The 21,309-nt window shown below is 53.4% G+C and overlaps 1 protein-coding gene across 2 annotated transcripts; it reads right to left on the reverse strand.

The window, feature by feature from the left end:
• Positions 1-358: 358 nt before the first annotated feature.
• On the reverse strand, positions 359-11,116 carry SERPINH1 (serpin peptidase inhibitor, clade H (heat shock protein 47), member 1, (collagen binding protein 1)). Of its 2 annotated transcripts, XM_011942011.1 has the most exons (6): positions 10,855-11,116; positions 9,399-9,442; positions 6,203-6,858; positions 4,346-4,444; positions 4,002-4,234; positions 359-1,365 (listed from the first exon to the last, which is right to left on the reverse strand). In XM_011942011.1, exons 3-6 carry the CDS (start codon positions 6,822-6,824, stop codon positions 1,063-1,065), a joined length of 1,257 nt encoding a protein of 418 aa, XP_011797401.1. In that variant the 5' UTR covers positions 6,825-6,858; positions 9,399-9,442; positions 10,855-11,116; the 3' UTR covers positions 359-1,062. The 2 variants fall into 2 exon arrangements, with proteins under 2 accessions (XP_011797401.1, XP_011797400.1); XM_011942010.1 differs by lacking the exon at positions 9,399-9,442.
• Positions 11,117-21,309: the final 10,193 nt, after the last annotated feature.

Consider the following 21,309-nt stretch of genomic DNA (forward strand, 5'->3'; position numbering starts at 1 on the left):
AGGAAGGAGGTTCGCTCGAGCCCAGGAGTTTGAGTCCAGCCTGGGCAACATAGTAAGACCCACTTCTTAAAAAAGGGTAAAGAAGGAAAGGCGAAGAGGTTGAAGACTGGCTCCAGGTCCAGTGCTCTCATTCAGGCCCTGCAGCTGCAACTTCTCCAGGGCTGCCAGAGCCAGAACCATTTCCCGGGTCAGCATGGAGTGCACCTGCCACTTGGCACGGTCTGCACAGTGATCTGCCAGCATTCCAGGGCCTGATATAAGCCATCAGTAGCAAGTCTGCCTTAACAGGAGACCTTGTCCCCTGGGAAGAATGGTGTAAGAATCTCCTGATCCCATCTTCTTCCACGCTCCAACAGAATTTCATTGGAAAAGTTTTATTGAAAAAAAAATTGTACAAATAAGTTCTTGGATTGATAGCAACAAAGGCTCATGTTCCCCCTTCCCTCCGCATCTTTGAAGAACTAAAAAAGGAAGAAACAAAAACAGAAAGTTCACCCCCACAACGCCAGACACGATGCTTCTTGACCAGAGTCTGCCCAGAAGCCCCTCCTGAGAGCTCTTTCTCGATCCGCCTCACTGCGGCCAGGTCATTCTGGGGGTGCCTGGTCCCGGGGGCTGCAGCACCTAGTTTTATAGTTGGGAGAGGTTGGGATAGAGCTAGGGAGGCGGCTGAGGTGTTTTGGCGTCAGGAGAAGAGGGCTGGCTGACCCCGCTAGCTCAATTTGGTCTCACAGGTGAAAAGGTACCTGGCTATAAATATGAACACTGATTGAGGCAGGCTTGATCTGGGACTTTGAGGGCAGGCAGGATGACTGTGGCCCAGGTCCCACAGGATGTGGAGTTTCCAAGCTCAGCATCATGGTATCTGGGGCCCATGTCCAAGTGGAGTGAATTCTAGCTGGGAAGGTCCGCTCAGGCACATGGGAACCCTGGTCTATTCTTCCACCCCCACCCCATGGAGTATCCAAGGCTGGTACCTCACCTCCCCCCAAACCCCAATAGCACCCATGTGTCTCAGGAGCCTTTGGCTGCCTCCTGCCATCCTGTGTGCACCCTGAGGCCCTATAACTCGTCTCGCATCTTGTCACCCTTAGGCCGGACCAGGCGCCCAATGAACAGCAGGGAGCCGCTCTGGGTGTCCCGCACCAGGAAGATGAAGGGGTGGTCGGCGTAGAACAGCTTGGGACTGCGCAGCTCCTCGCGCCCGTAGATGTCCTGGTCAAAGGGGTTGCCGTCTGTGTCCAACTCAAAGGCGGTGGCATGGAATACGCTGGCCAGGTACAGGTCCTTCTTGCCTGACATGCGTGACAAGTCGGCCTTGTTCTTGTCAATGGCCTCAGTCAGGCCCAGCCCAGCCAGGTGTTTCTGTGGGAACAAGGAGGTGTGCCAGGTGAGGCCATGGCATGCCAGGCTCCTCCACCCTCAAACCCTCCACCCCACACTACCCTGACTGCTCCTCAGAGAGGAGAGAACTGCTCCCTGGCCACCTTCTGTATGCCAGGCATGGCACTGGGCACTTCAAACCACAGCTTTCTCAATTCTCACTGCAACCCTACAAGGGCTTCGAATCCCCACTTCACAGGTGAGGAAGCTGAGACTCAGAAAACAAGTGAGAAACTATCCCAGCACTGCCCAGCCGCAGTTCAGGGACAGGCAGCATGGGCACCACCCAGGAGCTTATCTGAAATGCTCACGTCCTGACTCCAGCCCAGACCCCTGAATCAGAATCTCTGGGATTGGGCATGGATTCCTTTTCACAAACTCCCCAAGTACTTTCTTAGCATACTCAAGTTGGAGAAAGACTGATCTAAGGACAACTATGTCCACATCACTCTGGGGCTTAAAACCTGTCCAGAGTGATAGGATGCCTGGAATTTGCTTCGGAATAATCGGATGCAGGGGGGAATTGGTGCGTAGAGATGGCTCACTATTGGCCCTGAGCTGACAATGCTTGAAGCTGGGTGACAGACACTTGAGGGTTCATTACACTAATCTACTTTTAATTTATTTTTCCAATGTTCCATAGTAAAAAGTTAAAACACATACACAAACATACACACGCATCTTTCCACCGCCCTGCACAGCTCTTGGAAGCCAACCGTAAGCTCTTTAACATATGACCTGTGCCTCTGCGGCAGCCTCCAGCCACATCCCTTGGCACGCCCCACCCCACTCTCCAGACAGCCTCACTGGACAGCTTATACCCTGGATGGCCATCCTGTCTCCCATTAGTGACCTTTAGAAACCACTTCTTTCAGGAAGCCTTCCCGAGCCCACAAGACGAGTGGTGCCTCCCTGGACCTTCCTGTTATCAGTCTGGTGCTGCCTGTCTCTCTCACCTGGCTTGGAGCTCCCTGAGGGCAGGGCCCACGTCCAGGGCTCTCCCTGGCTCTCAATGCAGGAGAGAGGACAGTAAAGGGCTGTGGGCTGAGTTAATGGCAGGGCCCAGGATTCTGCAGGATAACCTCCACCTCCCTGGCAAGGCCACACAGGAATCAGGCGTGAGGTCCTGAGACTCAGGGCGTCCTGAGACAGGCATTCGAGGTAGGCCCAGCTCTTCCCACCCTGACGACCTCGCACACGTCATCCACCTCAAATTTCCCAACTCTACCCCATGAACTGCGGGGTGCGGTCTCCACTGAGGGTTCCAGGAAGACACCCGAGGAACAAGGGGAGAAGGGCGTGCGACAACAGTCACTGGAGAAGGGGCTAGGGAAGGATCAAGCCCAGGACCAGGAGAGAGACAGTGACCCCTCTCCAGGAACTCCCAGGGTCTACAGCACAAACCAGTACAAGCTCTATTTGTCCCTGGTTTGGAGCCTAAGCCCCACTTCATCTCCAGCTTTCTCTCTCCAAGCTGTCTGGGCAGCAAGTCTGGATCAACTCTGCAGGTTAGAACCATTTTTGGCATCCAAGGAGAAAATGACACAAAAGTTTCCTTTTTTGGGTAAGTCAAAAATCTCTCTCTTGATGACAAAAAGGCCGCTATTATGTTTTTACCTTGAGGTCTAATTGCAACTCCACCACTTACGAGCCTGGGGAACCTTAGGGAGTCATTGCTTCTCTCTGAGCCTCTGCCCACCGCCCAGGGTGGCTGCAAGGGAAAATCTTGAGCATGTGTGTTAAGTTTCTGGCCACCCTAGATGACCCATAGCTACCAGTCTGATTATTGCATGGTAGATAATCCTCCAGCTTAAACAATCTATAACTGGGGGCACTTCAGACCTCAGAGGCAGTGCTGTGACCGAAGGTTAGCTCTGGTGCAAGATGACCTTAGAGGCAGTGCTGTGACCGAAGGTTAGCTCTGGTGCAAGATGTCTGAATTACTAGCTGTGTGACTTTGCACAGGTTACTTAACTTTTCTGAGTCTCAGTTTCCTCATCTCTAAGATGAAATTTATAGTCCTGCCTAATAAAGTTGTTTTGAGGATTAAAAGAGTTTAATACATACAAAGACTGGGTATGGTGGTTCACACCTGTAATTCCAGCACTTTGGGAGACGGAGGCAGGCGAATCACTTGAGGTCAGGAGTTCAAGACCAGCCTGGCCAACATGGTGAAATCCCGTCTCTATTAAAAATACAAAAATTAGCTGGGGGTGGTGGCTCATGCCTGTAATCCCAGCTACTCAGGAGGCTGAGGCAGGAGAACTGCCTGAACCCGGGAGGTGAAGGTTGCAGTGAGCCGAGATGGCACCATTGCACTCAGCCTGGGCAACAGAGTGAGACTCCATCTCAAAACAAAAACAAAAACGTATATAGTGCTGAGAAGAACGTCTAGCATAAAGGAAGTGTTCTGTTATATTTAGCTGCTGGTATTATCTATCATCATCTTCCCAAGGGCAGGGCCCACACCTCCTGTCCCAGCTTCCCCTATCACAGAGCCCAGCACTGCCTGGACATCCAGGGGGTCTTGGGACAGACCTGCTGAATTGGTGAGTGGGCCCCCAACACCTCCCCCTGACTCCAAGCCCTGCAGGCCCCTGGGCTGGGCCACCCCTCACCTGCAGGTCATGGGTCACCTCCACCACACCCTTGGGCAAGGAGATGGCGACAGCCTTCTTCTGCATCTTCCCCATCCAGATCTTCAGCTGCTCTTTGGTCAGCAGCTTTTCAAGGCGCTCCAGAGGCTCCACGTGATGGGGCATGAGGATGATGAGGCTGGAGAGCTTGTGGGCCAGGGGCATCTCCACGATTTGCAGCTTTTCCTTCTCGTCGTCATAGTAGTTGTAGAGGCCTGGGAGAGGAGCGGAGAGGACACTGGGCACCCTGTGTGCAGGGGTGGGTCAGACCCTAACTACCCTTAGATCTCCACCCACCTTGACACCCTGCTCCTCACAGCACCTACCTGTCCGGTGCATCATCATGACACCCACGGTATAGGACCGAGTCACCATGAAGCCACGGTTGTCTACCATCTTGTGGTGGAATTTCTCATCCCAGTGTGCTGTAGTGGGGGCAAAACACAGGGTCAGAGACACATGGCCACCCCCAGACACAATCACAGCCCACAGCCACCCCCAACTGCAGACCCTTGATTTGTCTCTGCCACAGGTCTTTGCTCCATTCTTCAGAGCCCAGCTGTAGAGTACCCAGCCCACAGAGTCCATGTTCCCAGCTTTGGGAAGGGGTGTTGGCCCCAGGACATGCCATCTGAGGATGCGGTTCCCTACAGTCAGTGCCTGGCTGCTCCCACATGAAACAGAATTTATTCCACCCTCAGTTCAGCCACCTCTATGGCCACCCCCAGCTCTGGCACTTGTCAGATATTTTGGAAACATGCTCTGAGGTGGGCTTTCTACCCTACCTGGTACCTGAGGAACAGCTGTGCCCTGGGCAGGGAGTGCCCCCATGACCACCCTTCATTTTTTTTTTTTTTTCTTTTTGAGATAAGGTCCGTCCTACTCCGTCCCCTAGCTGGAGTGCTGTGGTGCAATCACGACGCACTGCAGTCTTGAATTCCCGGGCTCCAGGAATCCTCACACCTCAGCCTCCAGAGTAGCTGGGACTACCAACATGTGCCACCATGCCTGGCTAATTTTTTGTAGAGATGGGGTCTTGCCATCTTACCCAGGCTGGTCTTGAATTCCTGGGCTCATGTGATCCGCCCACCTTGACCTCCCAAAGTGCTAGGATTACAGGTATGAGCTGCTGTGTTTGGCCCACCCTTCATTTTTCTCTGCAAGTTCTGTCTCCATGACCAGAAAATCACAACAAAAAATGTCTGAGAGTGGCCTGAACCCTGCCCTTGCTCACAGCCAGACCTATGTTCCAATCCAAGCTCAGTCACTGACTCGGGGAGACCTCACCTCTCCTAGCTTGGCCTCATTTGTAAAACAAGGGTTACTTCATTCTCACAGCAAACTGTGAGAATAGTATTGTCTATGTAGGTACTCAAAAATATTTATTAACCCTACATCTAATCTTCAACTGAAGACAGAGGCATCTGGGCCTAAGTCCTGGCTTTGCTTCCTCCTCGCTGAGCCTGTTTCCTCACTGTGAAATGAAGGTAACACTGCCTGTCCCCAAGGTTGCTTTAAGGATTCTGGGTCTTGGTCGGCTGTGGTGGCTCGCACCTGTAATCCCAGCACTCTGGGAGGCCGAGGCAGGCAGATCACTTGAGGCCAGAAGTTTGAGACCAGCCTGGCCAACATGGCGAAACCCTGTCTCTACTAAAAATACAAAAATTAGCTGGGTGTGGTGGTAGGCGCCTGTAATCCCAGTTACTCGGGAGGCTGAAGCAGGAGAATTGCTTGAACCTGGGAGGCCAAGGCTGCAGTGACCTGAGATCGTGCCATTGCACTCCAGCCTGGGTGACAGAGTGAGACTATCTCAAAATAAAAATAATTTTAAAAAAAGGATTCGGGTTCTTTCTCTAGCTCACTACTGAGGCAGAATGGATTATTACATTTTATTCATTCCAAGATATAAAGGAGGAGCACTTTGACGAAGTTCGGTCGGAATACATTCCACGGAGTCCTTCTGGGGCCTCAGCTCCGTGAACCATTCCTTTACACGTTGCTACCTGTCTCTGAATCTAGTTTCCAGTCTGTACAAAACGCTGAGTGACAGTCCTGCCTCCCTGGGTTGTCACAGCATAAATGAGAGGCAGCGAAGAATGGAGCGCATGGAATGTCGTCCTAACTCTTGTTAGGGGGTCCTGGCAGGAGGAGGAAGAGGACCCCTGAGCGCATCCCCGACTCACGCTTGAAGAACATGGCGTTGACTAGCAGGGCGCCGTCCGTGCGCTCCACGTCCTTGGTGACCTCGGGCAGCTTGCCGTCTGTGGTCTGCGCGGCCCACTCGTTGATGGACTGCAGCGCGCTGCGCTTGTCGCGGAAGTTGATCTTGGAGTGCTCGCAGTTGTAGTGCTGCTTGCTGCTGCGCACGAAGTCATCAGCGAAGCTCACGGAACTGGGTCCGTATAGGCGGCTGCCCAGCTTCCAAGTCACGTTGCGCGCCGTGGAGTTGCTGAGTGAGCGCAGCAGCTCGCCCAGGCCGGTGTGCACCTCCTCGTCGCGCAGCTGCTCAGCGCTCAGCACTGCCTTGGCCTGCGACGCCGTGGTCGCCTTGCCACCCAGCGACACGAGCCCCAGCGACGAGGCCACCACCACGGGCGACACCAGGATGTTCTCCACTGCCTGGTCCTTGGCCATGGCCTGGTACAGGCTGAAGGCCAGGCCGGCGCTGCGCTCAGCAAGCGTAGCCGCCTTGGGGCTCAACTTCTCCGCGGTTCCAGGAGCTGCTGCAGCTGCAGGTTTCTTCACCTCGGCGGTCAGGACCACGGTAAGAAGGCAGAAGGCGCTGAGGAGCAGGAGGGAGTGCATGGCTAGGAGGTGGTTTTCGTGCACCACGGTGGGCCTGTGAGGGTTGCACAGACAGGGTGGTCTTGAAGCCCAAGGCCTTCCTCCCCCAACAACCACCCCCAGCCCTCTGGCTACCACAAGTCCCCTGGAGATGGGGGTAAAAGAGCCCACAGTCCAGGAATCCCAGACCTGACTCAGGGTTGCCAGCCTCTCAGAGGCCTCTGTGACCTCCCTACTCAAAGCAGCATTCCCAGCAAGTCACCACCAGACCACGTTATTGATTTCCTGCATTGGCCAGCCAACACTTCCACTTATTTGTGTGTTTATTACATATCTATTTCTGCTAAGTAGGCTGTGGCCTCCAGAAGGACAGAAAACCTAGCCAATCTGGTTGCCACTATATCCCCCGTGCCTAGTACACAGCAGGCCTCAGCTCTTCCTGAATGAAGGTAAAACAGGGTCACTTGGCCAGACCTGGGGTCCTCATCAGTTTTAGAGAGTGGTCAGCCCTGATCTCACATAACTCTGGGGGCCCTTTTCCAGTGAGAAAAAGCAGCAGCTGAGCTGAGAATCTGCAGGAAGCCCAGATGCCTGGGCAAGGGATGAGGGACAGAGCTGGAGGGCTGCCCCGCCCCCATGCCTTTCCTTCTGCTCTGGGACGTTAATGAGTCACCGGTTGGGTCACTCATTAAATGGGGAGCCCAGATGCTTCAATCTGCTGCCCCAAGGGTGACCCTGAGAGTGTGTGTGTGTGTCCTGTGTCCACTCAGCCTCAGTCTCCCTTTTCTAGGCTGAAGGGTCCAGGTCTCCATGCCCAAGGCTTCTGTCTGGGCAGGAACTTGGAATGTCCATCTGCCCACAGTACTCCTGGTGCGGATGGGAAATCCCCAGGACAAAAGCGCCTGGGGGACCGACTCCTTTGAAGACTCGGTGGGGGTGGGAAGGAGGCTTCCTGACATAGCACAAGGACACGATACTAGGGAAAAGGGTGAGTCACACAAAGCTCGATAGAGCAGTGACCCCCTCCCCCATCACCAGCAGCTGGCCAGAGATGCACTCAGCCTCCAAGGAAGCTGGAGCCATGTCAGATTCCATTCTGCCCTCCCATCTGACAGCCTCTGCCACACAGGCCATTTGCTCCAAGGCTTCAGGGTTGCCCTCAGGCCTCCTCCCCAAGCCCCAGCAGTAGCAGTGGCCCCCAGGACAAGCCCCAGTCCCCTCTCTGGGACCTCCAGTTGGGACAGTCTCTGTTCCTGGGATACTTCCACACTCCCTCTCTCCCTTCAGGCCATTATCCTCCTCTACATCATGCAACAGCACAGGAGAGATGACAGGGCAAAGGGAAGGATAGAAGGAACCCTGATGGAGGCTGCAATACCACTGCTCTGGTAGATCCCAACTTGTGGTCATCCTTGAAGAAGACCGAAATTTGAGATCCTGGTGGAAGACCCTCAGGACTCTGGCTGCCTGGGGACCATTGTATTTCTGGGAAGACTCTACTGCTGCCATCCCAAAAACCTGGACAGGTTCCCCGTCTCCCAGGACTGCCACCGTCCTTGAAGCCTTGAAGGTGCAGTATGAAAGAAGCAAAGGGTCCAAGGGGAGGGAGGTGGGGAGAAGAGGGAAGGCCCAGAGATCTACAAATGTCTGGCAGGAGCGGGGATATCTGAGTCTCACCCTAAAATGAAGGGGGGATCTTGCGGCCTAGAATAAACCCCAAGACACCTTCCTCCCAGCCCTGGCTCCTTCCCTGCCAGAACTGGAGCCTCAAAAGCAGAACAACCATATAATTTATTGCACAAACAAGGACACTTATAAAAGTAAAATGGGCACTACTAATTATTACACCAGGATAATAGGCATATGGCCACCCTACTCAAACGCCACCTCTGATCCAGACCAGTGATGCTGGAGCTCTGACCACAACAGAGGCCACCAGCCTCCCTTCCCAGAGGAGGCAGCTGAAGAGCCCGCTCCCAGCCATGCAACGTGGCAGGTACCATCTTGACAGCCCCCACCCCCACCAGCCAGAACCTCAAAGGACTGGGAGGGGCTTCTCAAGCAAGCTCCAAACTGGTTTGGGATTCCTCAGGCAGCTCGCTAGGCCCGCAGCAGCTTAGCGCCTGCTCCTGGTGGTGACGTGGCAGGCAGGAAGCTGAACTGTCTCCACCGGTCGGCAGAGGGGGGCTTCCAGCCTGGGAAGCAGGTCTGATTCAGGTCCCTGGGGGTGCCACGTATTTGCCAGGGGACTCCAGGAGCCTTCTTGGCCTTAACTCCCTTCCCATCTGCACATGGATCTCTGAAGGGAGATGCGCTACTGGGGAGAAGGGCAGCCCCATTAAAACCAGCAGCAGAAACGGGGAAAGGCAAGTTACTGCAAGCAGGCCAGCCTCCCACAGCCCAGCCCATCTCGCCACAGAGAAATGCCGGCCCTCAGGCCAAGGTTAGCTGAGTTACAGTCCCACAAAGAAAATACAAGATCACCTAGCCAGGACTGTGGCCACAGCTAGTCGGACTGAGCAGGGTCTGGAAGGGAAAGGGAGGAGATGATGGGGGCCACCAGAGGGTCCCAAACACTTGAGAGGTCTAAAGTACCTGGAAACTGCCTCAGAGGGAGGTCAATGCCTGCCTTTTTCATTCTGAAAGAAAACAGAAGAGTAAAGAGGACGGGAGAGGGCAGAGGACAGATGGTGAGGAGGCCCCTGGCGCAGAGGGCACAACCAGTTCCCAATCTACAGGGCCCTTGGAGGTCGACCACCTCACTGTACAGTGGGAGAAACGAGGCCAGGGCAGGGGGCCACCCCAGGTCCCTCGGGATAAACAGGGGTCCGCCTTCCTAGCACAGGGGTTCTTCCTCACAGAAGCACAAATCGCCTCCTGAGGGCTGCATGCGGTGTCCTGTTACACAGCCAGTACAAAAAATCTCTGCAGGGAGTCCCGGTGACAGAGGAGACAAAGGAGAGGATGGGAAGGGGGGATGGGTACAGGAACCATCTGAAGACAGTAGGGTGTGGCCCCGGCCAGAATTCCGGAGAACCAAAGCCCCCCTCATTTTCCCCAGGCCTCCATCTGGGCCCTACAGCCCAGAGGGACCAGCCGGAAAAAAAGGAAGAGGAGGGGCTGAGACTCTGGGCCAGTGTGGAAGTGCATCCATTGTCCCTCCCGCTCTCCAGCCACCTCAGGAATGTTTCTAAGCTGGGGGGCAGGGAACCCCAGCCTCTGGAAGTTAAGACTCTGCAGTTTAAACCCTGCAGTTACTCCAAGAACCCGGAGGCAGTGGACAGAAGGAGAGACTCAAATCCTTCTAGTCAGCCCCTTCATCCCCAAAGCGGAGCAGACCCTGCTGACCCCTACTCCCTTTTTCGGAGGGTAGGGAGCCTCGCTGGCCCAGTGTTTCCCTTGACTGCCATCATCCAGGCTGCAAGCTGCTGCTGAGAAATTGAGCCACTGTCGCCCACTTCTTTCAGAGCACATGGGCCCCAGGAGTCAAGACTATTTCACCTCCTTTCCCACCACCCTACTACCTTCAGGAGGCTCAGATTCCCTCAGCAAGCCTGTGAGGAAGCTGGGCCACCAATCACTGCCGCCCCTGAGTCTCAACCATAGAACGGAAGTGACCTGGAACTGCGAGGCCGGCCTGTCCTCCCTACCCCTGCTGGAAGAGGCACCGGACCCCATCTCCTTCGTCCTCTGTTTCTTTCCACAGAGGCTCTGCTCTCCGCCTCCAGGCCCCTTTACACAGCACCTAGTCTCATCTCTGCCACCACCACCTTCTAGGGGTCCCTGCACTTTTTCCCAGTCCTCCGAGTGCACGGACTCCCACCCCGGCTCCTATCTCCGCCCTAGCCCTCAGCTGGCTCCATCACTGGCTAGCCCTGGGCTCTCGATTCCAAACCCTCCAGCGGCCCACAAAGTGCCGGGGTCTCCAGTTTGCAGGCTCTGGCTTGGCCCCCAACGCTTCGCAGGTCCCCTCGCCCTTCTCACTCACTCGCGCACCCCCAGATTGCTCGGCGCGCCCCCGGGCCGCACGCAGGCGTCTCCCGCGCCTCACCTGGGTCGGGCTGGGCTGGCGGCGGGACCAGACTGTCGCTCTCGAGCCACGACACGATTCTGCTCTTCGCCCGCTCCCCCGCTCCTGGGATCTATATATGGCAGTCCCCACCCCTCCTGCCCGTCCCGAGAAACTTCTGGAAAGTTGGAAACGCTTCCGGACGGCGCCCCAGCTCCGCCAAAAAAAGCCAAAGACCTCCCTCAAACCTCCCCAGCCCCCGGCCCCTCCCTCTGCCGGCGCCTCCCGGTTCCTGGGTCCTACTGCCCCCCTCAGCGGCCCGAGTTGCGGGGCGCCGGGAGTCCCCACCGGGACCAGCGTGTCCTTCAGAGTGCCAGACTCCTCCCACCCCCAGGCTCTCTGCACAAGCTAGCCCACTCCTAATTGCACATTGCTTCAGGCACCCTTTTCCCCTCAGGGGCTCTGCTCCAAGCAGAGCCATCTCCCATTCTGCCCGCTCTCCCCCATTTTCAAGCTGAAACATAATTGAGTCCTATGCACCCCTCTCCCTCTCAGGGGAGACGGTCAGGCTTCTGAAGGCAGTGCCCTTCTCCATGCTTGTTCATTCAAAAAACCTCAACCTCAGCGATGGCCAGAGGGAGAGGGAGCCAACCGGACCCAGTACCTGCCTGGCACCCAGAAAGTTCAAGTCTTGGAGTAATAGAAGCAGAGATGCCTGGGGAACTTAAGGTGGTCTGGCTGGGCTTGGAGGAGTGCAGAGGAAGGAAAACCTGAGCAAGGTGCTGTGTGACCCTAAGCAGGTTACTTTCCCTTTCTGGGCCTCTGTTCCCTTGGCTGTGAAATGTGGTGCTAAGGCATCCCTTGCTTTTTCCCCCCTCTCTCTCCCTTTCTCAATCCTTGTCACCCCAGGCCCTCTCCCTATTGCATCCCCTCCCTGTTTGGGTCCCCTCCCACAGGCCTCAGGTCTCACTGTCAATTCCTACCCCACCCTCGAAAACTGATAGCTCCTTGACCTCCGAGTTAAGCTAGGGTATTCATTACTGTTCTAGGTGCTGAGGACACAGCTGAGAGCTGAACAAAGTCCTTGCCCTGTGCAATGTCCATTTGAGGGGTATGCGCATGTTAGTAGGGAATTCAGTGAGGCAGATTGTTTAGGAAACCCTAAATAATCTGGGCTACGGTGGCTCAATTTCTGGTCAGAAGCTTGCAGCCTAGATGATGGCAGCCAAAGGGAAGACTTGGCCAACGAGGCTCCTCCCTACCCTCCAAAAAGTCTTCTTTAGTAGTTTAATGATACCTATTGGATGGACACAGTATGGCGAGAAAGGGACAGGGTAGGGACTCTTCATTCATTCATTCATTCATTCATTCAATCAACAAACTGTGTTGAGCGTCTTCTTTCTTCTAGGTGCCTGCCTGGATCCTAAGGAACAAAAAAATACCAGCACCCAGCAAATGAGTCAATCACCTGGGTCCCTGTCCTCCGTTATGGTTGTGGGGAAGCCTGGTGGTGGTGACAAACCTCTCTGTCTGGGTAGGCTTCTGCTGCTCAGAGTCTTGAGTACAAGGACTGTGGGAAATCTCAGATTCCAAAAGCTTCAGACTCTGTGGTTCAGGGTCAAGGAATCAGAGATTACTTTCACTCAAAGCCCCCAAGGAGTCTTTGAATCCAGCTAAGGAATCTTAACATGTCAAAATCTCAGAGTCGAAGGATCTGGAATATATGTATTAAAGACTCTGAGCTGCAAGGCATCTCAGAGGTCAGGGGTTCCTGTCTGCAGCCCCAAGCAGAAGCCCTCTCTTCAGTATCCCAAAAAGGCAAGCACCCAGGCACCTCTAAGAAGGAGAGAGCTCACCTCCTTCAGAGGCAGCCCCACATTCTTTTTGTTGTTGTTGTTGTTGTTGTTTTGCTTTTTTGTTTTTTTGAGACGGAGTCTGGCTCTTTCACCCAGGCTGGAGTGCAGTGGCCGGATCTTAGCTCACTGCAAGCCCTGCCTCCCAGGTGTACGCCATTCTCCTGCCTCAGCCTCCCGTGTAGCTGGGACTACAGGTGCCCGCCACCTCGCCCAGCTAGTTTTTTGTATTTTTTAGTAGAGACGGGGTTTCACCGTGTTAGCCAGGATAGTCTCGATCTCCTGACCTTGTGATCCGCCCATCTCGGCCTCCCAAAGTGCTGGGATTACAGGCTTGAGCCACCGCGCCCGGCCCCCACATTCTTTTTTAGGACAGGTCTGATTATTAACAAAACCTTCCGCCTGTAATCCCAGCACTTTGGGAGGCTGAGGCGGGTGGATCACCTGAGGTCAGGAGTTCAAGATTAGCCTGGCCAAAATAGTGAAACCCCATCTCTAATAAAAAATATGAAAATTAGCCAGCTGTGGTGTCATGTGCCTGTAATTCCAGCTACTCAGGAGGCTGAGGCGGGAGAATCGCTTGAACCTGAGAGGTGGAGGTTGCAGTGAGCTGAGATGTTGCCATTGCACTCCAGCCTGGGTGACAGAGCAAGACTCTTATCTTGAAAAAAAAGAAAAAAAAATTAGCCAGCTGTGGTGTCATGTGCCTGTAATTCCAGCTACTCAGGAGGCTGAGGCGGGAGAATCGCTTGAACCTGAGAGGTGGAGGTTGCAGTGAGCTGAGATGTTGCCATTGCACTCCAGCCTGGGTGACAGACGGAGACTCCATCTCAAAAAAAAAGATAAATTCTTGTTTATCCAAGGAGAACTCCCGGGTCCCAGGCCAGACCCCACTCTCTACTCCCACCCTCACATTGGCCCTCAGGCTTCCTTGTGACTTGGTCTAAGCTGAGGGCAGGGCAGAAACAAAGAGTGCCCATCAATGCTGGCAGAACAGAGAGGGTTGCCTGGGTTTTCAGCAGGTTCAGATGTCAAAATCCCGACGAGACTTCCTTCCTCTACACTCTTACATCTCTTAGCTCTTTTAAGCTTCACCAACACCTGAGGGGGAGGCTGAGAGTGCTGTGACTGTCCCATTTTGAGGGATAAACCAAGGCTCATGCTGTTAAATAGACCCAGTATCATGAGAGGTCACAGGAGAGAGGATCTGCCTTTACAGACAGCAAAGCTGAGGCCTAAGGTGGGCTGGATCTGAAGGCCTGACCCCCACCCGACCCCCACTAACCTCACAGAAGCCTCCTCTGTGGCCTATCCCGCTGCTGCATTCTCTCTGTTATCACCCTGTATTGCCAGTGAACCATCACTGGAGACTTTGGAAGGGCGGGGTCTTTTCCTTATCACTCTGAGTCCCCAGCTCCAGCAAAGGGACAGTATGGAAGAGGCACTGGGTAAGCACGGCCGGCCAGGGGATGAGAAGTGGCTGCCCTGAGTCTGCTGTGCCCCTAGCACAGTCTCCCTGAAGAAGGAAAAGCAACGGCTCCTTTAAATTTCCAAGATCAGCAGAAAAAAAAAAGAAAAAAAAAAAAGTCAAGAGCCTTTGCCACAATATTCTTAGCTCTGAGCCCAGCCCAGACTGACTGTGGCCCTTCCCCCACATTCCGGGCAGAGCTTTCTGGAAAAAGCACTCTTTTAGCGGGTGGGGGAGAAGAGTCTGATAAGCAGAGAAACTCTCAAGCATGTGGTCTCTGGACTCCTCCAGTGCCTGGCTTACCTGCAGGAAGTGGTCCTGGTGCCTGGCACGTGGAGGCCGGCTGGAAATCCTCTGGGTCCCTAGGTCCCGGGAGGTGTGGAGAGCAGGAAGTAGAAAACCATCAAATCCAGTGGCATCCACACTATACAGAGAGGAAAACGGAGGCCCAGAGAGGGCAGGAATTTACCCAAGGTCACACAGCAAATCAGAGGTGGAGCTGGGCTGGAGCCTAAGCCCTGGACTCCCAGCCCTCTTTCTCCCACAGTACCCTCTAATGACCCAGGGGTTATGTAGGCCCAGTTCTGCCAGGTGCTGCAGAAACAGCTTTCTTTGGTCCCAGTGGCTAGATTCACTCAGTCTTCACCCCATAGAATCCCAGGAGAAAAACTAGTATGTCCTTTAAGTGTGCAACATATTCACATTTATTATCATATTTATTCCTTTCAGGTAAGGAAGAATGTTCCCATTTTCAGCATGAAGAAACTGAGGATCAGGGATACTAAGCAATAGCATCAAGGGCACACAACAAGCCAGAGTCAGAGCTGGGTTTTGAATCAGGTCTGTTTATGTCATATCCATGGGAAGGCAGAGAGTGGACGAGAAGGAAGTGACATTTATGGGCCATTTTGCCACTGCCAGGCTCTGTGCTGGGCACCATCAACTGTGTCTCACTTTTAATTATAGAACATTAATCAGAAGGAAGTTTAATCCCCTTCTTTTTACATTGGTATAAAACTGGAGCCCAGAAAGCTCCAACTGCCAGTCCAGGGTCAGCCCCCTCCCTCAGGGAGCCAGGGCTGCTGTAGGCAGCTTTTCTTTGAGATGCTGTCCAGGAGCCAAGAATGTGCTCTCAGCCCAAGGCATGAGTCAGGAAAACACGATTTCTGTAATCTCGGATTCTCTCTCTTGGAGCATGGGGCCTTCTATCCAAAAAGGGCTGTCCTGCGTGCTGCCACGTTGGAGGGTGGGCAGCCGGTCCATGTGGGGACGGGTGGGCACATGATTCCTCCCCTCCTCCTCCTCCCAGGGCAGGCCCGCCCCCACCCCTCTGCAATCCTGGTGCTGAGCAAAGCCACATAGGAACTCCAGCGCCTTCACCCACATGCCTGGCACAATACCCAGCAGACACAATCCCACTGACACGCTATATACATGCAGGCGTGTTTGCACCCACACACATGGTGCACACACATGGCACTTAAGCAGTCTCTTCACACAATCCATGTACACACATGTCTGTGTAACTCCAGTAACCCAAATGCACCCCGCCCCCCTACACAGCTGTTTGCTGGGTATTGACATATGCACAGGCTCAGGTTCCCTGCCCCCTCTCCCAGCCTCCCTCTCTCAGGCTTCCTCTGGCAACCCATACAACCAGCTCCAGTGCCTGCAAGACCAGGCCTGAAGGGCTGGTGGGATGGAGGATGTGTGTTAACTACAGTCCTGCCTTTCCCTTCCCTTCTTGTTCTCGTGTCCCTTAGGTGCTGCTGAGCCTGTAATAATAGCGATGCCCAGGTGGGCTACAGGGCTGTCCTCCCTTGTCTTAGCATCCCTGACACTCAGAAAAGGGACTTCTGAGCTCTGACCACCCCCCACACCCTGCCAAACCAGCTATAATCTGCTTCAGCCCAGTGCAGCCCTGCTGTGCTATGGAGTGCAAAATGCCCTCACTTGGGGGTTAGGAGACCCTGCCCCAGGTCTGCCACTCCTTGGCTATGCGCCCATGATTTAAGTTCCCCCTTTGTAAAACAGGACTGATACTCTACAAGATGATGAGACACACAGATAAAATAATGAATAGGAGAGGATGTTATGAACACTAAGTGATGTTAGGATCTCCACTCCACACCTCTGCTCACATCTTCACCAACTGGTCAACTCTTACACAACCTGTAGACGTGAGCTCTGACCATGCCTTCCCTGTCCTCTGACCATTCCTGCTCTGTCCTCTGACCATTCCTGCTCTGTCCTCTGACCATTCCTGCTCTGTCCTCTGAGCGCTATCCCACCAGTTCCTCTCACACCTCACCTTGCTCATACACACGACGCTAACAAAGGGCTGTGACTGGAGTGGGGACTTCTCTGAGGAGGAACAGGCAGAGGATAGTAGTCTGGCAAAGCAGGAGAAGCCCAGCCTGGGAGTCAGGAAGTCTGTGTTGGGATCTGTCCCTGCCATTGTTCATCGGTGACCTTGGAAAGTCACTGCACCTCTCTGCACCTCAGTTTCCTCATCTGTAACATGGGATATGAGCAGGGTCTGGAAGAGTTTGAAGGATTCAATTTTAAACAGGAAAAAGGATGTGTACACACTCCTGGCAGGAGTAGAAATGGGCACATGCTTTCTAGAAGGTAGTTGGCACTTTTAAATAAAAATATGTTATTGAATAATTCCCTGCAACTTTGTTTATAATAGCAAAAATTGGAAGCAACCTAATTGTCCAACCATAGGGGGTGGGAATACCATGAAGCTGGAAAAAAAAAAACGCCAGGAAGTTCTTTATGTCCTGATACTGAATTTGGTGTTAGAATGGAAAAGCAGCGTGCAGAGCATACGTTACCTATTCACACATTTTTACAATTTAAAATTATTCATGTTCTTTTGGGAAAAAAATCAATTTTTAGAAATTTCACTAAAGGAAATGACGTTTAAAAATATGAGCATAGATGTATGTAGAAGAATGTTCTTCAGAACCTTGTGTGTAATAACAAAAAATTAGAGAGAAGGTCAATAAGGGATGAAGTATTTGCAGATGTCAAAAAAGGGGAAAGCTTGTTGTAATCCCCAGGCACAGAAAGATCGCTTGGTGGATTGTTGGATAAAAAATAAAGCCGTTTATGAAACAACCTGTTTATGAAAATTCCATGGGAGAGCTGCAGATATCTGGAAGAATGTTCACATTTCACCAAAAAGTTAATGCTGGTTTTGGGGTTATTTTCACTTAATTTTTTTTTTTTTTTTTTTGAGATGGAGTCTAGCTCTGTCGCCCAGGCTGGAGTACAGTGACACGATCTCGGTTCACTGCAAGCTCCGCCCCCCGGGTTCACGCCATTCTCCTGCCTCAGCCTCCTGAGTAGCTGGGACTATAGGGGCCCGCCACCGCGCCCGGCTAATTCTTTGTATTTGTATTTTTAGTAGAGACGGGGTTTCACTGTGGTCTCTATCTCCTGACCTCGTGATCCGCCCGCCTCGGCCTCCCAAAGTGCTGGGATTACAGGCGTGAGCCACCGCGCCCGGCCTTCACTTAATTTTTTAAACGTTTCTGCTATTAAAAGATTTGGGGTTATTTATGTAGAAACAGAATCTCACTCTGTTGCCTAGGCTGGAGTGCAGTGGTGCAAACACAGCTCACTGCAGCCTAGATGTCATGGGCTCAAGCAATCCTCTCACCTCAGTCTCCCAAGTAGCTGGGACCACAGGTGTATGCCACCAAGCCTGGCTAATGTTTTCATTTTGTAGAGACAGGGTCTCACCATGTTGCCCAGGCTGGTCTTGAACTCCAAAGGCTGAAGCAATCCTCCTGCCTTGGCCTCCCAAAGTGCTAGGATGACAGGTGTGAGCCACTGTGCCCGGCATTGGTTTTTTATTGAATGAATGTGTATTATATGTAATTAATACAAAATATATAGGTATATAAAATATTCATAGAGAAAGGCTACAAAGAAATACTCTTACATCGTTTAATAGTGTTTATCTTTAGAGATAGAAATATATATCATCTTTATTTTCTTTTATCTGCTTCTCTGAACTGTTTTCAATAGCATATATTACTTTTATAGTTAGCCAAAAAAAAAAAATCAACCAAGTTGAAACACACAGAAGGGTATCAAGCTCCAGCCTGAAGGGGGCTTGTCCGAGGGTGGCTGGGGAAGTGGTGGTGCTGAGCCTGGGGCTCAGAGCGACTGCACTGCAACCCTGGGGAAGGTGGGAGGCTGGGGCTGTGGCTCCTCTAGCCAGGTCTGGTATTTCCCACCAGCCCAGACCTGCTGGCTTTAGGCCTCAGGCTAAAGAGCCAAATCACGGCAAGATTTCATGGGACGCAGCCAGGGGAGGGTAGGCATGAGATCCCACAGAGGCCACCATGGGAGGGGGTACGTGTGAGTAAAGCTGTGGAGGTTGGTGACAGGTCATCCTGCGTTTTTGCTTCTCTGCCGCTGCATGGAGCGTGAGAGAAGGCCAGAGGAGAGAATGGCTTGGTAACCTGGAGAGAGATGCTGGTGCCCGGACCAGGCAGGGGACTCGACCTGGGGTCCCCACCAGTGGTGGTGGGTTGGGCACGGAGGGCCTGGGAGAAGGGGGAAGGAGGACTCTCTGGTGCCTGGCCTGGAGGACAAGTGGAAATGCAATGAAGACTCTGGGGGAAGGCAGTGAGTTCTGGGGGAAGCTGGTGGGCTCCATAGACTGGAGACATCAGGAGGCTATAGTGTCTGTGAGTCTGGTACTTGGGAGAGAAGGCCCGTCCAGAGATGACAATTTGCGAATCATGGTTATAGGGGAGTAACTGAAAGATGCCACAGGTGAAAGATGCGGATCAGAGCAAGCACAGAGAGCCTGAGGAGAAGAGAGGCTGTGGAGAAATGGGCCCACGCCAGGCCAAGGGTTGACCCTGCCACCTCCCAGAAGGGAAACCAAGGCTGAGCTGGCAGAGCCACTGGGGGGGCAGAGGCACAGAGGGAGGGCCATGCCCCAGGCGATGGAGCAGCAGTCCCCTCCTCCTAGCTGAGAGCTGAAGGAGGACCAGGCAGCCGCAGGGTGATGGTAGTGGGGTGGGCTGGACCAGTGCTGGGGTCTGTACACTCGGCCGGGCCCCATTGGCTCTTGGGACCAAAGCAAGCCCAGAGACAGGCCGAGCTGATGCAACGTGGGCCTATCGTTGCAGGCCTTGCTGAGGGGATGCAGCTGTGCTGGCTGCTGCCCAGAGGTTCCAGCATGGAGGGGGCTGGCTCTCAGGGCCGCCTAGAGCTCTGGGACTGCAGCCCAGCCAGGCCCAAAGGCTGTCTGTTCTGGGTCTGCTCTGACTCAGGAGGGAAACACGCCTTTCATGGAAGCACCCAGCGCTGTTGGCTGGGTCTGTGTGTGTCTGTGTGCCCATGTGTGTGTGATGGGGGAGGAGCCCATAGCTGATGCTATATAAACAGCTGAGCTTCACAGGCTCAGCATTCCCAGGGCCAGATGGGGAAACAGGGGAGGGGAGGAGCTGGCCACCTGCCAAGCCCAGGCCTCTGGCTGAGCCCCAGCTCCTGGATTCCAGTCTGTGCTCAGCCTCTGACTCTACACCTGACGTTCAGCAAGTCCCTGATCCCTCTGAGCCTCAGTTTCCCCATCTCTTGAGTTGGCACAGAGTTGTGAAAAAGAACTCAGAGGCTGGGAGCTAGAGTGGGAAGGGAGTCCCCAGGGAGCACAGCTGCCTGGTCTTCACACCAAGAGCAAGCACAGGAGAAAGGGAACTAGCGTTTCCTGATGTCCGCGGTGTGCCAGGAGCTCCTGCGTTTTCTATTAATTCCCATCACCCTGCTATGAGGTAGGCATTTTTTCCCCATTTTGCAGATGATGAAACTGAGCCCCAAACAAGCAAAAATTATACAGGTGGGTTTGAAGCTAGCTCTCCTTGCTTGGGGTCTGGGATTCTGTCCACAGCAGCCACTGGGCCGTACCTGCAAGGGTGTCAGAAGGTTTGTGCTGGCGTCAGTGTTGCCAAGGACTCCAGGAGCCACCCACATTTTGGGCACTGCCTAAAGTTGATTACTTTGTTAACCTTGCCCAGGCCCCAGGCAGAGGCTTTAAACTGTTAGAACAATGAAGAAGGGAGAGCGGGATAAACACTGGCCAGGGTTGAGGGAGTCCTGGGACATAACTGGGGTAAAGGACTCATGAGAGCATAGGCTAAGGCTCAGGAATTCATAGGCAGCTTCCTCCAGCTCCCTGACACAGGGTCCCTAGAGGGTCCCTAGAAAACTAATGATGGTGGTGCTGAGTGCTAGAAAGGGTCTGTCCCAGACGCAAATCTAGACACCAAGTCTGGTCCCCTGAACAAGGCAGGGAGCCAGGTTATTGGAGCAAGGCTGTGAGTCCCTGAGGTGAGGAACTACAGAGCTTGGCCTGAAGATGGAGCTTGGCACGGTTTGTGCAGGAGCAAGCAGGTCAACAACAGGCCAGCATCACAGGTCCACAGGACTGGCCCAGCCCCACGCCAATGCCAGGTGTCTGCCCTGCCACCTAGGGTGAGGCTGGCTCTGCCATGGTGCCCATGGGTGGTGGGATGGGGGATGAGGATGTCTAGTGCCTACAGAGCTGGCTCTGCCGCCGCTGGGCATTTTCAGAGATGGAGTCTTGCCCAAGGATTACCCCATAGAAGTTTTACCAAGGAACTTCTGGAGACAGAAGGGCTTGACCCAAAGACATTGTGTGGACATAAAATTCCAAGCATTGGGAGACCACTCATTTTCTCTCAAAACCCACTTTTCCTGAGCAACTGTTCCAAGCCAGGCCCTATTCTGGAACACAGAAGCAAAACCAAATCTACTTCCTTAACAATGGGACTCACTCACACCAGGTGCTCAGGAATGTGACCGAGGGGAGGAAGCAGAAGAGCTCTGGACCGTAGCCCAGCCAGAAGGAGCCCAGAAGTACCCAATCCAATGTGGGAACAGGGGTCAGGGAAGACTTCCTGGAGGAGGCTGCCTAAGGTTGAGAAGTGCACACCAAGCAGAGAAGACTGGGAATAGGGTGAGGCAAGTGAGGCACCTGCCTTGGGGGTGCAATTAATGAGAGCACCAAAAACCTCAGTCATCAAAGTAAATCACATTTCATGCAATATTTCAAAAAATCTAAATCAATGCAAAAATTCTATGAGTAACAAAATATCACAATTCTTTTTTTTTTTTTTTTTAGATGGA

This window comes from Colobus angolensis, unplaced genomic scaffold (assembly GCF_000951035.1).
Source record: "Colobus angolensis palliatus isolate OR3802 unplaced genomic scaffold, Cang.pa_1.0 Scaffold205, whole genome shotgun sequence".
Taxonomy (NCBI): domain Eukaryota; kingdom Metazoa; phylum Chordata; class Mammalia; order Primates; family Cercopithecidae; genus Colobus; species Colobus angolensis.